The 23,926-nt window shown below is 41.7% G+C and overlaps 1 protein-coding gene across 6 annotated transcripts in view; it reads right to left on the bottom strand.

The window, feature by feature from the left end:
• The window catches only part of atp2b3b (ATPase plasma membrane Ca2+ transporting 3b), a 72,689-nt gene that overhangs the window by 46,176 nt on the left and 2,587 nt on the right, over positions 1-23,926 (bottom strand). For all 6 annotated transcript variants that reach the window (XM_054795467.1, XM_054795243.1, XM_054795323.1 and 3 more), the window contains exons 3-6: positions 17,705-18,475; positions 2,704-2,901; positions 1,847-2,104; positions 935-1,060 (exon numbers count right to left, since the gene is read on the bottom strand). In XM_054795467.1, coding sequence (XP_054651442.1) covers positions 935-1,060; positions 1,847-2,104; positions 2,704-2,901; positions 17,705-17,942 — 820 coding nt within the window. In that variant the 5' untranslated portion in view covers positions 17,943-18,475. The remainder of the gene's footprint in view (positions 1-934; positions 1,061-1,846; positions 2,105-2,703; positions 2,902-17,704; positions 18,476-23,926) is intronic.

The following is a 23,926-nucleotide window of genomic DNA, read 5'->3' as shown; positions in this document are numbered from 1 at the left end:
TCGATTTCTTCGCTCTTCTGACATCCTAACCACTAGGCCACTGAGCAGCCATGCCAGTGTCATTTAAAACAAATACAGGGATGACAAGGCTGCTTTAATTCCCCAAAATCTGAATCCAAAATCAAGCAAGGATCATTGTCAAATGTTTTGTAATGTTATTGGAAAAAGTTGAGACCTAGTGGGATATATTATCATACAGGTAGTGTAGAATGCAAAGTTCTCCGTGTTTTGAAATGGCCGAAGCAGACAAATCCATCGGAGTGGGACTAAAGATACAGTAAGGAATAATGGTTTAATAACTGACAGTGGCAATGAAAGGATAAAAAACTGAATGTATGTGCTAAATGGTTTACAGTTTTATCAGAAGAAAAACAATTGCTTGCATTTGATATAGTTTTGAAGGAAACATGCTGTATTTGACATAAGTGGGTGTCTTGAGAGTGGGCACCTCCTTCACCTGTGGAAACTTTGACTGAGTGGTGACTTGTGCAGTTTTATCTCAATCACTCATTTTGTTTTGCTAGTGGCGGATGATCTCGGAGTGTAATCCCAATGAATGTCTGAATGACAATAAGACCTAAAAGTTCCCTTGAAAGAAAACTGTGAAATTAGGACTCCAATCCACAACCAAATCCAATGCAGTTCAATTGCTTTAGGTTCAGAAGGCTCTTCATCATAATCAGAATTTTATAGTACTCATAGTACTTGTGAAATGTGTCCTCAATCTGTCTTTCTCTCGCACTCATTGCCACACAATTTCATTCAGTACTTGAGAGTGGAAATTGCTGTGGTGGCAACACACCCATTCAAGGTCTTGCTTTGCAACGCTTTAATCTGTGGAGGAACCACCTGTCATTCCCTCTCCAAATAACACATTTTCATTCATCAACCAGGAGACAACCTTGAATTGTTACAACAAAGTCTGAAAACCAACCTGAGAGCAGCATGGGGTCCTTGTCCACAGATTTGCGTACGTGGTCAGATTCTCCTGTTAGAGAACTCTCATCTATCTTCAGATCGTTACCCTGGACTAAGATACCATCAGCTGGTAGCAGGTCCCCTGCACACAAACAAGCACCCATCGAGTGTTTGACTCACTCAACTCAACCAAGGACATGATGTTTGTGAATAACCTCCTATTTTTGATTGTTTACCCTGAAGTTTTTTCAATGATGGGTTGATATTCATAGTGATGCTCCCATTCAATTTGTCTGAGAATATACACTGATAACACAATAACCCCCCAGAGTGGTCCCAAAGGCTCAGCCGGGTCTGGACTTCTGGCCATACAACAGAAGGGTTGCGACTACTCCATTGTCCCTCCATTCCATTGTGGTGGGGGCGCACGTCTGGTGACCTGCTGCCATTCCTCCTCCCACACCCAGTGTGACCCTGAACTGTGGAACATCTGCAATCCGTTCCTTGGGTGGGGGGTATTGTCACGCTCTTTGTGACAGGTTGGACATTGAGTTATGTTTCCCTGTGTTTCTATCATTTAGTTCCTGTTTGACTCTTATTTTGTATTTCTGTTCCATGTTGTGCACCGTATGGACAGCACCTTTACTTTCTGGAGTGCACCTGGTGCTGATTATTAATTGGTGACTATTTTGTTCATCTGGTGCCTTTGCTAGTTACCCGTTGATTGTTTTGTCTTTGCTATGTTGGATGTGGACTGGAGTATGTGCTTTTGTACTACGTTCTCTTATCGGTAAAGGCTTTACCTGTTTTCCTGGACTTATTATCCTGTTTGGCCACATATTCCGTTTCTACCTTCAGTGACTTTTAGGGAATGCAGTTTCAAGCAATATATTAAAAACATTGAGAACTCTGTCTGCAAATTACTTACCGTATTTGACCTGGGCCATATCCCCCACCACCATGTCAGCCACAGGAATCTGGATGACATTTCCTTTCCGTACCACGGTGAACTTTTGTTCCTGCTCGATTCGGCTCTGTAGACCCCGGAACTGCTTCTCTTTGGACCAGTCATTGAAAGCCGTCACCAGGACAACACAGGCAACCGAGAGCAGAATGGCAGCACCCTCGATCCAATTGGCCTCCCCCTCGCCTTCATCCTCTGTTCCTGCTGACACGTTGCCACATGCTGGCGAGAGGAAATACGTGGCTTATCGGTGAGGTGGAAAGCGGGGGAATTGACATCCTAAATAAATCAAACATCGGGTGTGTATACTACAGCCTTACATGAGCTGCGACTGACAACCTCAGAATGAACATGATGTGCATGTGCTGCTGTTGTGTATGCTGTATTACGCAATCAGTTCTGTCAGTCTAAAAACTTGTTCTTTGGAATATTTACCGGAAGATCCAAGGTGAGCTCATGCATCAGGCAATTATGTGAGATTGACTCATGCTCCTATCTTTATATGGTCTCTGCTATGATATGCTATGCTGTATCCTCAATGTATTTCTATCTTTGGCATTTGACGGAATTGCAATTTCTAGTTATCTATTTTTACTTGTGATTTTTTTTCCAATTATGTTATACGCAACATATAAAGTAGTATCCATCTTGTAATATGACACACTGCTAACATCCATAACCTCCATTTTCCTGTCATGCTGACCTTGGCACCATAACATCAATTTTCCTGTCATCCTGACCTTGGCAAAGAAAGTGTTGACCCTATTAACACACATATATCCCATCCCCCCCCCCAACCTACAATGACCCCCTCTTCTTACACTCGGTTTCGTCTCCAGGAGGCTGGTAGAAAGAGAGGGCGAGGGAGATGATGGCGGCAATCTCCAAAATGATAAGTGTGACATCTTGCAGGGCCTCCCACACAAGCTCAAGAAAAGTCTTGGGCTTCTTTGGGGGAATAAAGTTTTGGCCGTAGGTCTGACCGCGACGCTCCAAGTCTGCTGGGTCCCCACTGAGACCTGACAGAGGGAGAGACAGAGGGGAAAGACTCTGTTTAAAACAGTGTAAGTAGTTTACTTTCATTCCTAAATCTATACAAAATCCCATATGTCGTGGTTTAGCACACACCAGGTGGGTCACACATACGCACGGCTTTGGATGAACAGTATGTAACAATCATAAAAAACGAAATGTTTTGGTAAAACATTTCTCCTGACAAAGTAACTTCATTTAAATCAGCCATGTCCAGGCTTACTTTCTCTTCACCAAACTTTGAAATCATCCTTATCACCCTCTTCTCCCCTTGAACCTCCCACCTAAGTGATGCAGTTACCATGGTGACCAGGATATGAGGTCCAGGGCTTCCTGTCTCTAACAGGTTCCTGCCCAACAACAGGTGATGTCATTCCTCCAGCATGCAACGTTTGGATTTTCCTTTCTTGTGTGTGCTTTATTTTTTGATTGGCTGTCAGGGAAAGTGAACAGCAATGTGCCTGCAGTGGTTGGCTTAAAATGGTGACACTCTGTTTGTACGTGCGCTGTTTGCAGATAGTGTGCGCTTGCTGCAGCGACTGTTGCTCCCGGCCTTGCACAAATGCGTGACAATATGACATCCAACAGGGTTCAGGCCAAGGCGACATACAGCAAGAGAGAGAGAGAAAACAGGTGATGCTGAGTAATGGTAGCATAGCCGTATTCTCCTCGCTGTGGTCTATCCCTCTACCTTTCTCTTTCTTTCACATCTATCCCTCCATCCCTCGCTTCCAACACAACCTCTCTTTCCTCCCTCTCTCAATCTCCCCTTGATGTGTCCTTGACAATGCGGCAAGCTGTTCTAGCTTTCTCTCCTCACCCCCTCGCACACACACTTCTTTCTCTCCCTGTTTTTCCATAATTGCGCCTCATCCTTCTCGTGCTCTCTTCAGTGTGGATATAATGGTCTCATACTGCAGTGCTCTGTGTCCATATCAGAGTGTGTGTGCATGTGTGTGTGTGTTTAACCCCCACTCTGCTCTCTTTTCTGTATCATATTACAGATGCTGTTCTGAATCATAATGTATATGTGCAGGCATATGTTAGCCCTCTGGCTGCATCCTTTGCAAAGTCTTGCAAATGATGATGCAAATGTTTCATGTACAGATTCATTTAGTCGTTCACTCTGATTGGACAATTCATAATTCCTTTCTGTGATTGCTGCTATTGTGGTCATTTCCGCTTCAGTTTCCCTTTTTACATCTGGAATGAAAAAAACTGCTTTAGCTGAATGGCTGGTTTCGAGTTTGTGCCGACATCGTGTACATGCATGCGACAATAAAGTAAATCCCCGCTTTTCACGGGAGTTACGTTACGGGACCACCGGTGAATGGCAAAAAAACTGCAAGTAATTGATTAAATGTCGATTTTTTGACACACGGCTCGCTCCTCCGCCTCCAAATCCTGCTGCTAGCTTAAGGTTCTCCTCTGTTCTCTCTGAGTATGGGTCAACATTTGCAATAAACGTCACTGTTGTAATTATTAGATAGATAGATTAGATACAGTAGATCCAGAACGCCGCCATCGGCCACTCGGACGCTAACAAGCTAAATGCACAATCCAGGTTTAAGCCCTATTAGGCCTCACACATTTTTTAACGCATTTTAAATAAAATGTAGACGCACTCACCGCTAATGAATGATACTGATGATCAATAGAACAGATGGAATCGGATTCACAGTCCAGACTTTAGACTGGTCAGCAGGCTAGCGCTACGACCATGCTACCATCTGTTGTGGGGCCGTCTCCATCTCCTTTGGATGCAGCCAGCAGTCGTACAATAGTCCCTCACCACTTCGCTCTTCAAATTTCACGGCTTCAGTTTATCACGGTTTAATTAATAAATCATCGCTGTTTCGTGGTTGGCCTATTATTAGTAAAGAAATATGCATATGTAAGCAATTTTTTTGGCCTAAATTAAGCATTTTCAAGCATAAAAATGGCTAAATGGACTAAAATACAAAAATAAGGCATTGACAAGACCCATTCAAGACATTGTGATGATATGTAGTATTCTACACAGGTCACCAGGTGTCAGCAGTGGTGTACAGCAGTGATTCCCAACAAGGGATACGCGTACTCGGGTACGTGGAAACTTTTACTTTCCAAAATGATAAGTAAATATTCTCAGTCATATTAAGCCAGACAATAAAATGGAGCGTGTGCGCTACAACTCGTTTCCCCAGGGAGACAATAACGTGTAACCAAAATCATAGCAGTTGTTACATACACAAAAATACAGTAGTTAATGAAGAACTAATGTAGAACTATTGAAGAACTAATGAGGAACTAACGACTATCCATCCATCCATTTTTTCTATGCCGGCTATGCTGGAGCCTATCCCAGCTGACTTCAGGTGATAGGCGGGGTACACCCTGGACTGGTCAGGGCACATATAGACAAACAACCATTCACACTCACATTCATACCTATGGACAATTTAGAGTCGCCAATTAAACTAGCATGCATGGGGGGAAACCGGAGTACCCGGAGAAAACCCACGCATGGGGAGAACATGCAAACTCCACACAGAAATGCCCAACGGAGATTCGAACCCAGGTCTCCTGACTGGGACTGTGTGGCCAACACGCTAACCACTAGACCACCGTGCGGCCCGAACTAATGACTAAGGCACAGAAATTTAGACTAGTTACTGAGGAACTAATGAAGAACTAATGAGGAACTAATGAGTAGTGGTTAGGGTTAGATAGGGTCGTTCCTCATTAACTTCTGTAATTTTGTGTACCTTATTGTAAAGTCTTAACCCTTCTACTTTTGGAAAATTATCAACACGTATGAGTGAGGGGGTTCCCATGGTATGACAAAAAGGCTCTGGGGGTATGGGGGGACACAAGACAAAAAAGGCTGGGAAACACTGATGTCCAGTCAGGGCCAGCATGGCCTTCTCTGCTGGTCCAAACACCACCAGAAGCACTGACCTATACTTACAACCTAAATTCTAGTATTTGTTCCATGAAATTGTATTTCTTTTTTCTAACAGCCAATTATTTCATTTAGCTGAATGTTTCTTGGCTGCACTGCTTTCAGTAGTGTATCTGCATGCTGCATTTGTTTGTCCAATCAGATTTCAGCTTCTATGTGTTGCCATGTCAATCTAATCTGACCACGGCCTTCAGAATCAGGAGAGCTAGTCCATGTCACATACACACTATTAGCAATGGGGCTGGTTTTTTTTTTTTTTTTTGCCAATTACACTTCAGATTCGCTTCTCACAGTGACATCAGCACTTTTCCATCTTCCGATTGGTTGATCAGAGCAAAACTCTCCTGCAAGTCAAGTTACGCCCACAACGGCTGACTGAGGAGAAGGATGGCAATATTGCCGGCGCTTAACATGTGCAACCGTGGTTTGAGACATGGCACGACACATTTTTATTAGCACTTTTGTAAATTAGTCTCTGACTAAAAAAATTCTGGCCCTTTTAGTCCCCACTGAAGGCCCAGGTAACAAATGCACCACCTGCCACGGTGGTGTGGACCTCTGTGACTACATTTTGAGCATCTATTGAATGACAGGCAGAGCCAAGAGATGGACTTTGCTCATATCTTTGACGGTGCCATCAGAAATTCCTGGATCCAGTATAAGCGTGACAGCAAAGTGATCAGACTGCATCTGGCAAATGACCTGTTGAACTACCGGTACCTAGGACCTGAACACACTGGCAAGAGAGTAGATGAAAGTGAGGAGAGCGAAGAAGAGTCTGAGCCACCCATCGAAAAGAGAATTTCACAACCAGACACATCGTTAAGAAAATATGGGGCCAGCCAGGCACATGCCAGAGATGGTTGACTGCACCCATGTGGAGAAGTGCCGAAACCAAGGTTGCAAGGGCAAAACGCACACATGAGATGCATCATTTGGAAGATGTTCCTCTGCATTACAAAGCAGAGAAACTGCAAACTGAAATACTACAGCTAATGTAGCTTCAGGGAGACATGGGGGGGGGGGCAGGCCAAGATGTGAGCTCTGAGGATGAACGCAGAGCTGGCTGATGAGAGCATGGATTTATGGAAGCGAAACGAATACCATCGCTAATGTGGACAAGTTGTATAAAGATATTTTATACAATTAAAAATTAAAAGTTGTTGTTTTAGTTCCAAGGAGGCAAGAAATCCCCAAAACATACATTGAAAGGAGTGAAAGGAGGATGCGTACCATGTTATTATATGTTATATATTATATGTTATATATATAGATTATGTATGCAAATTTTATTTATTTAATATACATTTCAATCTTTACTGTCATGCATTTGTAAATTATCATGGACTGAATGAGATGTGTTTTCTGTGGGAACGGCCTACAGTATTTTCAGGAGAAAAAAAATTGTAACAAATAATTTTTTTGGACCAAAAATCCACAAATTTGCGGGACCGTGAATGCTGAATCGTGAATGTGGGGGGGGGATCCACTTCATTAGATTGCACGGCAGGTCTGGAAGTATATTCAGCATGTTATGTGCATTTGATTTGTCACCCCGCAGGACGCAAAGTGCAGCAAAAGAAAACGTGTGGCAAGCATTGAAACATGTTGTGCGTGTCTGTGGACAGTAAGTGTTTGCCAATTGCATTTTGTGGGGACAACAGTGGATTTGTGTATGTGAGAGAGAAAGACGGTATTGAGCTTACTGTACTGTAAGCTCAATACTGTTACTGTAAGTCCCTGTTGAGTATTGTTAATTGGCTACTGCAAGCTGGTCAAAACAATGTAGAACACCAGAGACCATTGCACATTCAGATACACATAAATGGTAGCCGGTGCTCCTTCATTCATTCAATCTATAAATGGTAAACCGTTCATCTAGTTGGACAAATAGTGATGCAAAAGACACACACACACTCACAAACATAAACTTGAACACATACACGGATAGTCTTTTGCCTCCATTCGTTCATCCTTTTCTTGTCCATCTCACAGTTCATTTTTCTTTCTATCTTTCTGACTTTCCAAGCCAGCTTGGTTCTGCTGTTGTGTTGCTAGGCTACAAACTAGTTGAAAAAGTGTAGGCGTACCCAGTGGCAGTTCTAGCTTCAACGCCCCCCCCGTTTTCCCCAGGAAACTCCCTTATTTTACCCTTTTTTCCTGTCACCCTGTCGTTTAAATAGTTGAAATATTTTGTTGACACTTTTGTTGACACTTATCTTCATCCCCCACGGTCGACACCTCAACTAGCAGTTAAGGTTAAACCAATTCATATTGACTCTAGGGCTGTCAAAAATCCATTTGATTAATTACGTTACATTTTTTTGAGGAATTAATAGGGTTGTTCCAATCGGATCTTCAGGATCGCGATCAGCTGCCGAACCGCTGTATTTTAAAGATTGGATAGTATCGGCTTCCACCACGAGATCGGTCCGATCCGTTTGCCGTATAACTTTCATGACTCTGGGCCACACTCCAACATGGCAGGTGCAGTAATGCGCGTCAAAGCTGGCTGCCACTCGACTCCCACAGTTGGATATTCGGCTCCGTAGCTACAGCGGTAGTTTACCATCACTGTGCCCGGACTGCTGTGTCATTGTGCGGGGAGCTCGCACGCAGTGGCGGAGCTACATGGTGGCTGTGGCCACCCTTGGTCACTCTCCAGCCACCCCACTGGCCATCTAGACATTTCTGGTCTCAACGTATTGCCACCCCTATGGGAGTAATGGTCTCACCTTGGCAACCTCGATGAAAAAATTCCACCACTGCTCGCACGGGAAGTGCAGCTCTAACCGCTGGTTGTTTATATTAGGGACCATCAATAAATTACTGTTGCGCTGAAGAGAGTTTGTTAAAAAGATGTCATATAATCGAAATCATTCCACAAATTGATCTGTAACCATGTCAAATGATTAGTCCTACCCTACAAGTATTTTGCACACCCATTTTTACCAATTTGATCTGTTTTTGGCTGGACTTTTATTGGATGTTTTATTGGATTAGGGACCTGACTCACAGAGATTTGTTACAAAAGCCAAACAATATTGTTGGTCATGCTGTGTATTAAAAAAGTAAATTCAGCAATATGTTGGTATACGCGCTATTTTCAATGCTTTGAAGAGCTGTTTTCAAAACCATACTCGATTACAAAAATTCATTTTTGTAACAAAAGCTTATTATTAAAAAAAAAAAAAGTTCAATACCGGATTGTATTGGCAAGACTATCAAAAAAAAATCGGATCGGATCAACAGCCAAAAAATGTGGATCGGGCCATCCCTAGTAATTAATGCATACGCATCACGGCAAGTCTGACGCTCTTTTATAACTTTATTCCGACCTGAACACATCAACAGCAGTACAATTCCAACACCATATATGTATCTCCAACTCCAAACAAACAGTCCATTTGTCATAGCAACGACACTTTCTCACTGTCACTAGACAGACCACGAGATGCATTCACGGACACTCTGAACATCACAACGTCTTCATTATGCGTGCATGTGTCGTCTAAATAAACAGAAATGCAAGTGGATATTTTTATCACTCACTTTTTAACTCTTAATGCGGAACTACAATTTGCTGCATTTAAGTGTGCTCGTAAATCCCTGGAAATTCACTCAAAACATGTGAATTTTATTTAAATGGTATGGTGTCTTTGAACGCAACTCCTCAGTGCTCATAATAACACAGTTAAAGTCTGATTCAAATATTCTGCTATTACAGAAAGCGGTGCTAGGCAAATAGATTTTCAGACGTGTGTGCCATCTCTTGACTTGATTTAAATTTTCAGTTGATTTGGCACTGTTAATACATACAAATATATATAATCCTGCCTTGCCATTTATCTTTATTTCCATAAATTACAAAACCAGGCACATTTCAGACAAAGTGTGACATGGTGATTAATCATGATTAATTCATTTAGAAAACTGTGATTAATCTGATAAAAACATTTAAGTCATTTGACAGCCCTAATTGACTCTCAATGCGCTTGTTTTTGTTATTTAACATGTTTGCCGTGAAATAACATATGACACTCTTCGCCTGCAATATATTCAATATTATGCGATATTAGGAATGGAATTTGTTTAATTTTGAAGCAACCTCTGTGAACAGTTGTACTTTTCTACCTTCTAATTAACCTGAAAGTTGAGGCCCAGAAGTGAACACCCTCGCTGCTCGGTTTAGTTTCATCCGCTTCATATGAGCAGTATGAGGGGGTGTCAATATCCCGCCTGTAGAGGGCGCCCATCTGACACACATATCCTGAGATGATGAGCAAATAAGCCCTGAGCACAAATAAATATGAATCTTTTTTTTCACCCTCATCCTCGAGGCGCCCCCTAGAGAATACCGCAGCGGACAATTGCCAATGTGGTCCGTGGCCCATACCTACAACCGCCACTGGACGCACCACACTCCTGTTAGAACATGCGTGCACACAAGCTAAAGATGCAAAACACACAAGTATACTCGAAATATACTATCCAGAACCACCCTTGTCATCATTAAACACGTTATTTACTGTTCATGTGAAACATTTTTCAAAATCAAATATTAGGTCAACATAGAAGACCTACATAAAGCGTGTCAAGGCCTAAATTCATGTTTGATGCTCACAAGAAGAATCAATTAATTTATTCATTCAATTTGCACTGCTTATCCTGTCCAGTGTCACGGGGGAGCTGGAACCTTTCCACACAATGTTGATACAACATTTAATAAACACTCATGACGTTGAACATGTAAAGTTAAAACAACGTTGCGAAATTTAGTTGCATTTGTAAATTGAGACAACGTGGAAGTGTAGCATTTAAGCAACATTAAACGTTGCAAAATAGTTGTATTTGTAAATTGAGACAACGTTGTCCTGCAACGTTAAAACAATGTTTTATTTCGAACAAACCACAACATAATCATGAAAACACATTTCCTTCGGCACACTTATATTAATCACAGTTCTTCGGTCTTCCACCACCGCTAATTCTGTCCAGGGCATGTTTCAGGCAACTCCTGATTGTTGTTACCATATCTGCCGTGGATACAGACAAAATCTTTGAACGTAACATTAACTTTGGTTAATGTGACTCATATAAATTAGTATGTGTCATGTGCAATTATTTTATGTACAGTCGTCGGTTAATTGGTTCCAAACTCGACCGCAATAAGTGAGGATAGGATTAAATTTTAATAAATGGAATATTTTAATAGTTAAGGCATAGAAACCCTGTTTACGATCTTCTAAGTACAGTTTGTAACATTATTAGAGCCCTCTAGACATGAAATAACACCCCTATAGTTACTTTTACATTTGTATTACCCAGTATTGTAGATATAATCAGAGAATATAAGACATATTAGAAATACATCAGATAACATAAACCTACATGTTAGCAGATTCTTGTTTTTTTTTCTGGACAGCGTATTTCCTGCGATGGCTATTGTCTCATCAACTGTAATGGCGGCTTTTAATGGCTTTACACTCGTATTACCTAATACAGTCGACATAAGAGTAAATAAGCCATGAAGTAAATAAAACGGCCTGCTCATGTGTACGTGTCACAGTAAATGTGTTCCCTCACGCACCTTAGTGGAGGGCAGACAGGTAGTGGTGTCAGAGGTTCACAGTTGAGTTTTTGCTTGTCGTGGGTTATGGCCCCAACAGCAGCACATGTCATTATTATGATTATGATGTTATTATTTTTGTGACTGTTGTGAGATCATTTAAACTGGCAATAAATGCATTGGCGATCACTTATGGTCATTGTCTCAAAGAACACCGTTACCTTGTGGCCAATGTAGAATACTACATTCACCTCTTCATTCATTCATTCACAAGGCTTCTTCTGTCTTTTGTATTTCAGTTCATTTAGCCATTGCTATGCTTGAAATTGCTTAATTTGGGCAGATAATAAGTACAATTTGCTTAAATATGCATACTTTTTTTAATAATAGGCCGTCTTCAACCCCAAAACAACAATTATTTATTAATTAAAATAATTTATTAAAAAACGCCATCGAGTGAGGGCGCAATGTTCCAACCACTATGTAGCGAGGGGCAACTGTATACTTATGTGAACTTATGTATACTTATGTGAACCTTTACACTATTAGAAATACACCTCATCAAAAAAATGCAACACTGTTGTTTTTGCTTCCATTTTTCATGAGCGGCACTCAAAGATGTAAAACTTTTTGTATATACGCCAAAGCCCTCTCTCTCTCTCTCTCTCTCTCTCTCTCTCTCTCTCTCTCAAATATTGCTCACCAATCTGTCTAAATCTGTGGGTGAGCATTCATAATTCATCCACCCCACAGCATGATTATTGCACAGGTATGCTGTAGGTTGCTCACAATAAAAGAATGTGCAGTTGAACTGTATTGGGGGTGGTCCGGAGGGGTCCGAAAACCAGCCAGTATCTGCCGTGACCACCATTTGCCTGAAATACTGTATACAGTGTTCCCTTGCTTTATCGATTTTGTTTAGTGCTTCTTTTTTTTTTTTTTTTTAATTACAGGGTATGAACGCTGTTACAGGCCGAGCCTGGCCCTTTAAGACAAACTGCATTGTGGGTAGTTGAGTGTCTGTCTTTCCTCAATTGCCTGTCTGCCCATTGTTTTCTGCGTCCTTATTGGCTGTAGACCATTGTCAATCAAGATCCTTCGTGCCGCCCTGCTGTGTTTCCTGTGTCATTGCTAGCTTGCTAGCTTGTAAATGAATCTTCGGTTCAAAGGAGGAGGACTGCAACAGGAGTGGAATACGCGTGAGTGACTTAATAATTTGTTCTGTCCGACCTGTGGGTTGGTCATTAAAATGTAAATGAAGGTTTGAACTTTTTTAGAGTGTTTAAACAAAAGAGAAATGTGAGAAAATGTTATTGTCTGTCTGAGAAAAGTGTATAAAATGTATGGTGAGGGGTTTTACAGACTTAAAGCATATATAATAATTGTAAAAAAGAGGACTTCACTTCACCTATCCCCCGTGATAAACGAGGGAACAATGCACACCGATCCAGACCATCCCAGACATGAGTATACTGGCTATGCAAGTACTGGGATGTTTTCACCTTCCAGGAATTGTACAGAGATCCTCGCAATGTGGGGCCGTGCATTATCATGTTGCAAGATGAGGTGATGCTTGTGGATGAATGACACAACAATGGGCCTCAGGCTCTTGTCACAGTATCTCTGTGCATCCAAATGCCATCAATACAGTAAAAACACCCTGTGTTATGGTGTGGGCAAGCACGTATGTGGACAACAAACTCAGGTGCATTTCACAGTATTGATGGCATTTTGAAGATAGTGGGCATGTTTGAGATGCTCTGGATTGGCTTATGTGCTATTTGAGGCAAATAGTGGTCGCATTAGATACTGACCGGTTTTCAGGCTCCCCTGGACCGCCTGCAATACCGTTAAACAGCACATTTTGGAGTGGCCTTTTATCGTGGCCAGCCTAAAGCAATAATGCTGTCTAATCAGCATCATGATATGCCACACCTGTGACGCGGATGAATTGTAAATTATGAATGCTTACTAACACAGATTTAGACTGATTTGTGAACAATATATGAGGGTGATAGTTTCAGATCTTTCAATTCAGCTCATGAAAAATGGGAACAAAAACAAGTGTTGCGTTTATATGTTTCTTGAGTGTATCTTCACATTCAACACATGTGCATTGTACATTGCAGATAAATGTTTACAGTAATTCATAATTAAGTTGACATGCACTATACAGTATTTACATAGTAGGGGTGGGGGAAATAATTGATTCTTAGATGCATCACGATGCGGACATTGACGATTATTAATCGATTCATAAATGTCAATAACCAATGCTAGCAGAACAAAAAAAACAGAACAAAAAGACGGAATGCAGAAGTGCTTTCCGACAGTTTATGGTGGTGCATCTAAGTGTAATGGGCGCCACACACAGGAGGCGACAAACGACTACGATTGGCGAAACTCACCGCCAACACGTAGCAAACCATGCACACGGGAGGCGACGAGCGGCGTGTTCACATCCAGAGCAAATTGTCAGAGTCTCCCAGGGTTTTGATTGGCTGTCTTGCTAGTACCGGACCTTGCTAGTATAGAAGATAAACTTAGATAAATGTCCGTGTAAATGAACGTGAACTTACCCGCTGTTTACTCTGGCACCAATGAGTTCCCATGCGGCTGTTTTTGTCTTTACATCTATATTCTTTTGAAGAAATGTCAAAGAGCTCCAGGAAATCTGACATGGCAGGTATAGCGTACTGATTAGCATCCTGTCTGTTCATTGGTCCCGCTGAAATTCCCGCTGATTGTTCCTCGTCTGGGCGACAGAGATGAAAAGTTGAGCATTTTTCAACTTTTTGGGATCACATCGCAAGCCAGCGTGTGCACGAACACGCACATACACAAACTTTCACACGCACAAATTTCGTGTGTCGCTTGGCTGGATGGTGACATGCGATAATCGCCCTATCGTGCTGGAGTAGAGGCGATGTCGCCTCCCGTATGTGGCACCCATAAGACCCTACCAAAATGGCTGAGTGTAAACTCCATCCCGCACCCGCTGGATTTACAGTGCACATCTGGAAGCACTTTGGCTTTCACGTAGTTGAAGGTAAAAATGAACTGGACAAGAGCCACACAATATGCAAGCTTTGTCATACAAGCTTAAAATATTTTTGGAACACGACAAAAATGAGAAACCACATAGCACGTTTCCACCCGAACCAGGAGGAAAAACAGCCAGCTGAAGTTGCTGCCCGCCGAAGACCCATCCAGCAGGTGATAACTAATTTTCCACCCAACTCGGAAAAGGCGAAGCGAATCACAAAGTCAATCGCAACTTTTATTGCAAAGGATTTGTGCCCATAATCGGTTGTTGAGAAGCAGGGCTTTGGTGTTTTGTTGCGCACTTTGGAACCCAGATACAACGTCCCATCGCTACGTTATTTCACTGACACTGCAATTGTGAATAAGGGCAGCCTAGTTTTTTTGGTTATTCATAATATACTTACGTCTGCAAGCATTATTCTTGTTGGTACAGAAACAGCAAAATATTCTTTTGTTAGAAATTCTATGCTCAGGATTTTAGTTTGGAATTCAGAAGTCTATTATTTATTTGTGAATAATGGCAGTTTTTTATGCTGGTTATTTAGAATATGCTGAAGTTTGTTAATTTTACACATGCTGCTACTGGTGCACTTTACTTTTCCTGCTGGTTCTGTGCAATGGGAAATATGTTGGTAGATGTAGCCTTCCAATTATTAAAAGATAATGGAAGTAAATTAATTTGTTTCATGATTATTTTAATTGTGGATCATTACAAATATGTTTTTTGTAGTACACAGGGAGTAAAAATAAATTATATATAGAAAAAAATAATGCATGAAAAAACTGACAAACTATTGATCACAAAAAAAGATGCATCGACAATCGTTTTATCGTCGCATCGCAGGCCTCTGAATCGTAATCGCATCGAATCATGAGGTGGCCAGAGATTCCCACCCCTAGTACATAGTATATAATTTGAAAATTTACCATGTAGATTATGACGTTTTAACACCCGATTGAAATGTCCCTCACTTCCTCTGTGAGCCATGTGCCTGCTCAGTGGCTGCTTGGTTTCCCCAATGAAAAAATCTGTGCATTCCTCACTGCAGTGGACAGCATACATAAGATTGTTCTTCTGGTCACCTTGTTTGCAGGTGGGTCCATGACCATCATTACATCTGAATGGGATGCTAATGAAGGTGATACCACCCAAACGAGCATCGTTGCCGGGCAGAGGCCCTCCCCATTGTATGCTAATGATCGTCATTTGACACCACTAAAGAGCCAACCATCACTGTCTGGACCTGCCTTCTCCTTTAGAGGATAAATAGATCGGATCTTGCACCAAGCTCTCAGACTAAAGCTGTCCTATCTAGTCTGACTGGTGTGTGTCCCACCTACTCTTGCTAGATGAACTGATGAAGCCTGCTCGGGTGAGAGGTGAAACGTCTTCTAAGACAACCTGAACATCCACAGGCATATGTTGTCTCAACGTTGTATTTGTGTCGCTCAACATGGCTGTTGAAATATGGAACATGAGTTGAGAAGTGACCAAAATCCAAAGGTCAAATCAACGTCACAAGCCGACAATGAATAAACGTCCGCAAATGTAAGTTGTTTCAATGTTGTGTTTGTGTTGCTCAACGTCATGACCTAATTCAACACGTTATCAACGTTGTTTCAATGTCATGTGCCTACCGGAAAGTACAACCTGGACTGGTGTCCAGTCAATCACAGGGAACACAGACCATTCACATTCACACATATGAACAATTTAGATTCTCCAGTAAACCTAACATGATTTTTTTTTAACATGGGGAGGAAACCAGAGTACCCGGAGTAAACCAGAAGAACGCGCAATAATAGCCATTTGAATTCATAAAAGTAAAATCAACGACAGTAATGTCCTCCAACAATTGCAGACCTGAAATTCGAGCACTGGCGCTCCCTCACTGCACACTCTCACTCATCCATTTATTGATTTAGTCGATCAGCTTTCCATTACTAAAACCCCTTCATCCATTCATCACTCGATGCACCCAGCGTGTCCTCTGCGCACTCGACTCAGCTAAAGCTGCTTTCTCTCGTCTGGATTACTCTGTCAGTGTGATGGGGTGTTTTGATTATGTTATTATGCGTTTTCATTCACCATGTGTTTATCTGTACATTTGTAATAATGGATTTTCAATGGCTCTAAAGCCCACATTTCACCAAGCATATGGTAGGATAAGAACACTTTTCACTTTTCATTGTCAACATAACTGATTTTGTATAATTGTTTTTAGGGGAACCAAACTCAGCATTAGTATGGTACCTAATATTGTAGGTGGAGCTAGACACACCATTACTGACAGGTCATAATGACTTCCTTATTATAGAACAGGAGGAACACAAAAGATGTATTTTCTCACAAAAACAGCCATACATCAAGTAATGTCATAAGCAGCGACAGGCTAGAAAGAAAGAATAGAAGAATGGATCTCCTCTATTCTTGTGCGTTGTTTATTACACCACGTTGTACCACATTGGTCATTCTTTTTACGCACCGTACCATATAGAGTTAAACTGAACTGACCCATTATAGTAGATATGTGCTAAACATACTTCGGATTTTGTGAAAACATGTTAGCGTGCCAGTGTTGCAAAAATGTTTTGGTCTTGCTGGTTTGTTGGAGACATCGCAAACAGTGAAGCTTCCAAGGTCGAAGCCAATCTGATCCCGAGAGTGGTTGACCTCTCATTTGTTTGTATTATTAAAGTATTTTCTCCTTATGAAATGATGCAAATTGAAAGATTATGTTCCAAAGTGTGAGGTACACTAGTACACGAAGGTGAAGGGTGTTTTATGCTGTCTTGGCAATGGCGGGTCAAACTCCAAAGTATTCTACAACTTCTGAGGTATATTTTTTCCACACATACTTGGTTGTACCCCAAATTGCATTAGTTCAAGGGCATTTGACTTTAAAGGGAACATCTTCATGAAAAGTGACTTTTTAATTCATTGAAATATTTAGATGTCTGCAATGCCTGCCCAACCATCAAGTTTGAAGTTACACAACCAAGTCATATTTGTTTGCCACTTTCAGCAAGCCCTTCAGATTTTGGCCTGAGTGTGATGTAACCTTCACGGCTAATTTACATAACACCACCCCTCACACCGAGTTTTTCCATCCCATAACTTGTAAGTTGCCTGTGTGGCCCATCAAACATTCCTCTTTTCATAGCTCTACCTCCATTCATCCTTCACCAGTAGAGCAGCCCAATCAACCATGTGTTGTCCATGCCTACTCACCGTCAGTTGTGCTGGACTGTAGTCTCTGGCAGAGCCCCTCTGTGTCTCCATAGCTGTCCTGGATTTTTTGCAGGGCGTCAGCCCCCCTGAGCTCCATCAGCTCCCTCAGTTCCTTCAACGTGACCCCAAAGTCTCCCGCTCCACGGCTTCCATCCTCTCTTCCTCCTCCCCGAGTTCCTTTGGGGTAAAACTCCACTGCGCTGTTTGCCATTTCGCCCATTGTCGCTGTTGTTGACATGACACAAGGTTGATTTATGTTGTGTTCCTCCTTCCCCACCTCCTTCCTTGTCTGTCCTCAGCTCAGTGACCCGCTCGTGTGCTCCCTGACAGCTTGTTCATGTGCTCAACAGCCTGTCTCACCCCTACTTTGATTTCTTATTCAAAACCGTATAATTATCCTCATACACTTCAACAGCCTTTTGTCGAACAAAGTGGCGCTGGTTGTGTTTTCTCCTTGTGTCAGTCTAGCCTTCCTCTGCTCCTTCACTTCTCCATCACTGGAGGAGGAGGAGGAGGGTGAGGGGGATGAAAAACAGTGAGCAGGAGCACTTCAAAAGCGTGATATCTGAACGAATCCAGCTTTGTTCGCCTTCGTCTCGCCTGTCCCCCTCCCTCCAGGTTCACAGCCAGTCCATGGACGGCAGGCTGATGCACACGCCGGCGGGGATAAAGGGATGATTGACAGATGGAGAGGGGGGCCAAAGTTAGCTGATAAGTTAGACACAGGAAGTGAATGCAGATCCAAGGTGGCTAGTGCTGCTCCACTGTGACCTGGGAGAAAAGAAGGGATAAGACATTAATAACAGAAACTCAGTCAGCATATCTAATTATAGCTCAGATGTGTTAAAAGCCTGGTTGATGACCTTTTAAACATTAAGCAGCACAATATGAATGAAGGTACAAAGTAAGATGAAGTTGCTTCACTGTTACTACCTGTAGTTCTAATAACATTTTGCCACTTGAGGGCAGTGTAAACTATTGGCATTCACAACATTTAAAATAAGTCTTTTTGGAGCACTTGTTAAAATATTTAAACAATTATGATCATTACATTACACATTATGAGAATTAAAAAAAAATGATTCTATAACATAGTTCATCAGTGCTTATTATAAAATGTTCATTACTATAAATGGCTAGGAGAAATCACGCACTGTGCTGGCTCTTAGTGAGACATGTGGGTCCTTTATGAAGTAACCATGGAGTTATTTCTTTGGTTTGGCTCCTACTATACACTCCTGATCAATATTTTAAAACCAGTTGAAAAACTGCAAGAATTTACATTTTGCAGTGTTGGCTCTTAAAGGAAAACTGCACTTTTTTGGAATTTTACCCATCATCCACAATCTGTAAGTTAGACATGAACACACGTCTTTCTCCTTTCTGTGCGTTCTAAAGAGGCAGCTCATTGATGCACGTAATGGGACACAACTATTGCAACTAGAAAGCCCGCGATTAAAACCTCCAACAAGGCTTTATGGTTTTATATACATGCTGTAACCATGTAGTAACATGTACATTCATCATAACATGTATTACTTATAGTATTTTACCGTACTTTGGTCATTTTAAGCATTAGGAACTTCCTTCCTCGGTGCATTGATTTCACATAGCAACATAGAAATGAACGCTACACCTTAACAATAATAATACACAATGTTGCTGTAGCTTGGTTGATATGCAGGTCACATTATGTAAATGGAGTGTTGTTGTTGGTTTTTTGAGGTGCTTTCAGAAGGATATATAGGCGGAATAGGTGCATCACATTACGTGCATTCTTAGCTGCCTCTTTTTACCTGTTTTTATATCTTTAGAACGTGCAGTAAAAAGAAAGACGTGTGTTTATGTCTCAAATAAGGATTGCGGATGATGGGCAAAATTAAAAAAAAAAAGGTTAAGAAGGTTTTAAGTCTTCAAAATGCAAAAAGAAGAACTGGGAGCAAAACAAAAAAAAATAGAGTAAACGATTTATTACAAACAACCATTAAACTGAAATAGGCTGTTCATCAGCTGATCAAAAGTTTAAGACCATAGCTCAAAAAAAACCCAAACTCTCCTAAAATAGAAATAACATTTTCAAAAAGGACTCAGCAATGAGTAGCTGCACCATTCTTGTTAATCCCTCCAAAAATTGTTTTGGGCATGCTTGATGCCAGTGTTTCCAGGAGGCTCGTGGGAATGATGCTCCGGTGGTGAAGATGTCTTCAGGGAGGGCATCCAATGTCTGGAACTGATGTCCATTTTTGTAAACTTCCCTGACTAACCATTGGCAAATGTTGTCCGTTTGATTTAGATCAGGGGAACACACAGGATGGTCCAAAAGAGTGACATTATTCCTCTGGAAGAAGTCAGGCGGCCATTGTGAACTGCAGCGTTGTCCTGTTGGAAGAACCCAGTCATTACCAAACAGACATGGGCCTTCAGTCATGAGGGATGCCCCCTGCAACATCTCCACATAGCCAGCTGCCGCTTAACGCCCATGCACAACCTGGAGCTCCATTGTTCCATTGAAGGATCATGATAGTGCCCACTCCTCTGTGCAGTGTGTAAAACATCTCAGGTGGGATCTCCTTGTCATGCCAGAAACGTTGGAAGCCATCAGGACCATCATGGTTACATTTTTTTCTCATCAGGGAATAAAACTTTCTTCCACCATTCAATGTTGGTGCTCTCGTGCAAATTCCAAACAAGCAGTTTTGTGGAGCTGAAGGAGACGAGACCTTTGAAGATATTTTTTGTCCTTAAAACCCTTCTCTCGCAGATGGCGTCTGATGGTCATTTGGACTGCATTCGGCAAAAGTAACAAACGTCATTTGGGCCAAGGATCGTCCCGTGTCTTTTCTTTGGTCTACCACTTGACTTTTTTGTTCCAGAACCCTCAGGATCTCTGCAAGAGGCCTTACTTCAAATTCGACCACATTCAAAGAGAGAAACCTTTTTGCCTTTGCCATCAAGAGATCATGACAGTGTGAATACCTGACAGAAAGATTTTGGCTTTTATAGGCTGTGGTCTTAAAGGGATGGTTGGGATTTTTTGACATGAAGTTGTATGACATCCCCATCAGCAGTGTCGTGCATCAACAATGACTTACCCCCCCAATTGGTCCGGTGGGTCCAGTTCTGGTCAGAGATCCGTGACGAGGAACGTGATTCCACTTAGTTGCTGGGTCATTTAAGTAAAGTGTTTCTCAAAACAATATGCATTCAAAAGATGAATACATTTGCATCACAAAAATGACTCCTGAAAAAAATCAGACCTCACAAATCGCTCAGCGTTATATTTGTCTCCCGCTGTATCCCTGCACACTGTCGCCTGTGCGTTCTTGTGTATGTGATGAAGACACTCGCATCATCTTCTCCAACGGAGTGCCGTGGCCATCTTGTTTACGTGTGTGTTCCACAGCGGAAGATGCTCGCATCTTCATCACATTCACAAGAATGGAGAGGCGACAGTGAGCAGGGATACGGGAGGAGACAAATGTAACGCTGAGCAATTTGTGAGGGCTGATTTTTTTTCAGGAGGCATTTTTGTGATGCAAATGTATTACTCTTTTGAACGCATATCGTTTAGAGAAGCTAAACTCTTGACTTAAATGGCCCCAGACTTAAATGGTCGGCCGAGACCCCAGCGGAACTACATTTCTCGCCACGGATCTCTGACCAGAAACGGACTCACGGGACCATTTGGGGGGTAAGTCACCAATGATGTACTACACTGCTGATAGGGATGTCATACAACTTGATGTCAAAAAATCCGAACTATCCCTTTAAACTTTTGATCAGCTGATGAACAGCCCATTTCACTTGAATTGTTGTTTGCAATAAATTGCTTACTCTAATTTTTTTGTCTCACTCCCATTTCTTCTTTTTGCATTTTGAATTGCTAGTTAGGGCCTCCTTAAGCTCCAGCGCAAAGTGTACATTCTTGCCATTATTTCAAAATTTTGATCAGGAGTGTATCTAAAATGTATTGCGATGTATTAGAATAAATCCTTCTGGCCGTTAGACGCACACAAATATTACAAGTTCAGAAATGATTAAAAGATTATTTTATCATGAAAAGCAGATAAACAGAGAAACTTTAGCATCCGTTTGGAACCGTGTTATTCTCATGGGAATAATACGGGTCCAAAAACCCATGTGTGATACATCTATGCAACAGCACCATGTATCACTATAATCACTGTTAGTCACTAATATTGTCTGGTGGCTCTTGTTATCGTGTTGAGCTTGCATGCATTTGGTTTTAGAACTTCCTGCTGCACCTAACAACTCTGAGCAGAGCACTAAAAAGCAAAGCAAAACAGTAAAGCTGCACACTCAACTGTTCCTGTATGGATCACTCATAAGAGACATTGGAAATGCAGTATAAGTACTTAACAAAAATATCAATGCAACACTTTAGCTTTTCCTCCCATTTTTCTTGAACTGAATTCAAAGATGTAAAAGTTTTTCTGTGTACACAAAAGGCCTGGCTCTCTCAAATGTTCACAAAGCTGCTGAGAGGCAGGGAGTACTTTCAGTGTTACTGCAGACCTGCCAATATGTGCAAATTTATTGTACTCAACATGCAATTTGACTCTTGAATATGCTCGAATATGCTTCATAGCTCTCTATTTTGTTCAATTTTCCTGGTTTCACTTTCGAGTTCAGTCTGTACAGTAGAGATATATACAGGTAAAAAGATATGATCTATTTCTCAATAGTATTTCAAATTGGGGTAGGGGCATGACAACATTGCATGACAGAAAATAATTGAGAACCACTGACTTAGGGCGAGAGTTGGGGTACACTCTGGTCTGGTTGCCAGTCAATTACAGGACACACACACACAAACAACCATTTACGCTCACATTCACACCTTGGCAGGCAAAGTAACTTTTTCATTATCATTATCATCAACTGTCTTTGCTGATTGGCTGGGAGAAATAACAGGATTTTATTGCGTTACGGTGAGACGTGTGAGACACTTACAATTAATGTGTTACCAAGCATGGTTCCTTTGCCCAACAAAGGGCTACACTTTGTAGGTGCATGTATATTGTGGTCGTGGAGTACAGTATGTGTCAGTATGTGCAAATGAACTTGTACAGTAGAGTACTTTATTAGCTGATCATTAATGGTTTTCAGTGTAAATGACATCATGTACAATATGGTAATATTGCTTGAAACAGCTTTTGTGCGGCAGGGTGTGTCCACTTTTTATGAGCTTGTGAAGCCTCGCAAAGGAGCAATGCTCTGACGCAAGCTGCTCTCGTTGAACCCACTCTACATAATTTCCTAATTGCGGAATTCATGTTCATGTTTCAAACCATCTCTGGAGATGATTTAATTAAAATAAATCTGACATCAACAGTGTTCGCAGCAGCCCGGGAGCTTGCATTGCTTCCACTATCCTGAAACCCGCTTCATCCTACATGAGCAATTAGTGCAGGCTGTGATTGGACTCAATACTGTCAGCATCACACAAGAAACACAGTTACTATTCTGATGAGGCTAGTTGACATCAGGAGGAGCATGAAAGGCAAAAAACACAAATTAAGCTCAAAAAATTAATTCTCTGTCTCCCCCCTCCTTTCCACTTTTCCTTCAGCTCCCTCTTGCATCTCCTTGCTTCCTCTCTGCCCTGCTATGCCTCCATCCTGACTGTGAGTGTTAGTTTATGACTGAGTCACCCTATCTCTTATTCAAGCTTCCTCTCTTACAGTACCTGCTCCTGCATAGGCATATACATGCGCATCAATCTACAGTATATAGCTTACTCATCTCTTCATTTGCATTCCTCCTTTCTCCTCCTGTGACCCCCACCCCCATCTATGTGCTGCCTGCCATTGCAATCATTTATTTACTCAGCCTGTCACACTCTTTCTTTCCAGCCTGCTCTCTTACTCACTGATTCTGTCAGATTTTATGAAGCTCACGCAAGAAAGGCGCTCCTGCTGCAGCTATCTCCAGCCTCAGTTTTCTGTTGGGCTCACTGTGAGCTTCGACGTGCGCAATTACACATGTACAGTATGTGCTCACATAAAGGACCCAGAAAGAAAAAAGACATACATAACATACACAATATTGTCGCTCACGCTTCGCTCTCAAATTGCAGTTGCACGCACGGCCCATTTCACTTATGCAACTGCATGCATCACCACCATACACACTCATGCCCGGAGACATCGCTTACACTATCTCTGTCATTACACATACACACTAATGTGTCTTACACCA

This window comes from Dunckerocampus dactyliophorus, chromosome 1 (genome assembly GCF_027744805.1).
Source record: "Dunckerocampus dactyliophorus isolate RoL2022-P2 chromosome 1, RoL_Ddac_1.1, whole genome shotgun sequence".
NCBI classification, from domain to species: domain Eukaryota; kingdom Metazoa; phylum Chordata; class Actinopteri; order Syngnathiformes; family Syngnathidae; genus Dunckerocampus; species Dunckerocampus dactyliophorus.
Note: the sequence above shows the minus strand (reverse complement) of the source record. Positions and strands in the feature narration are given on the sequence as shown.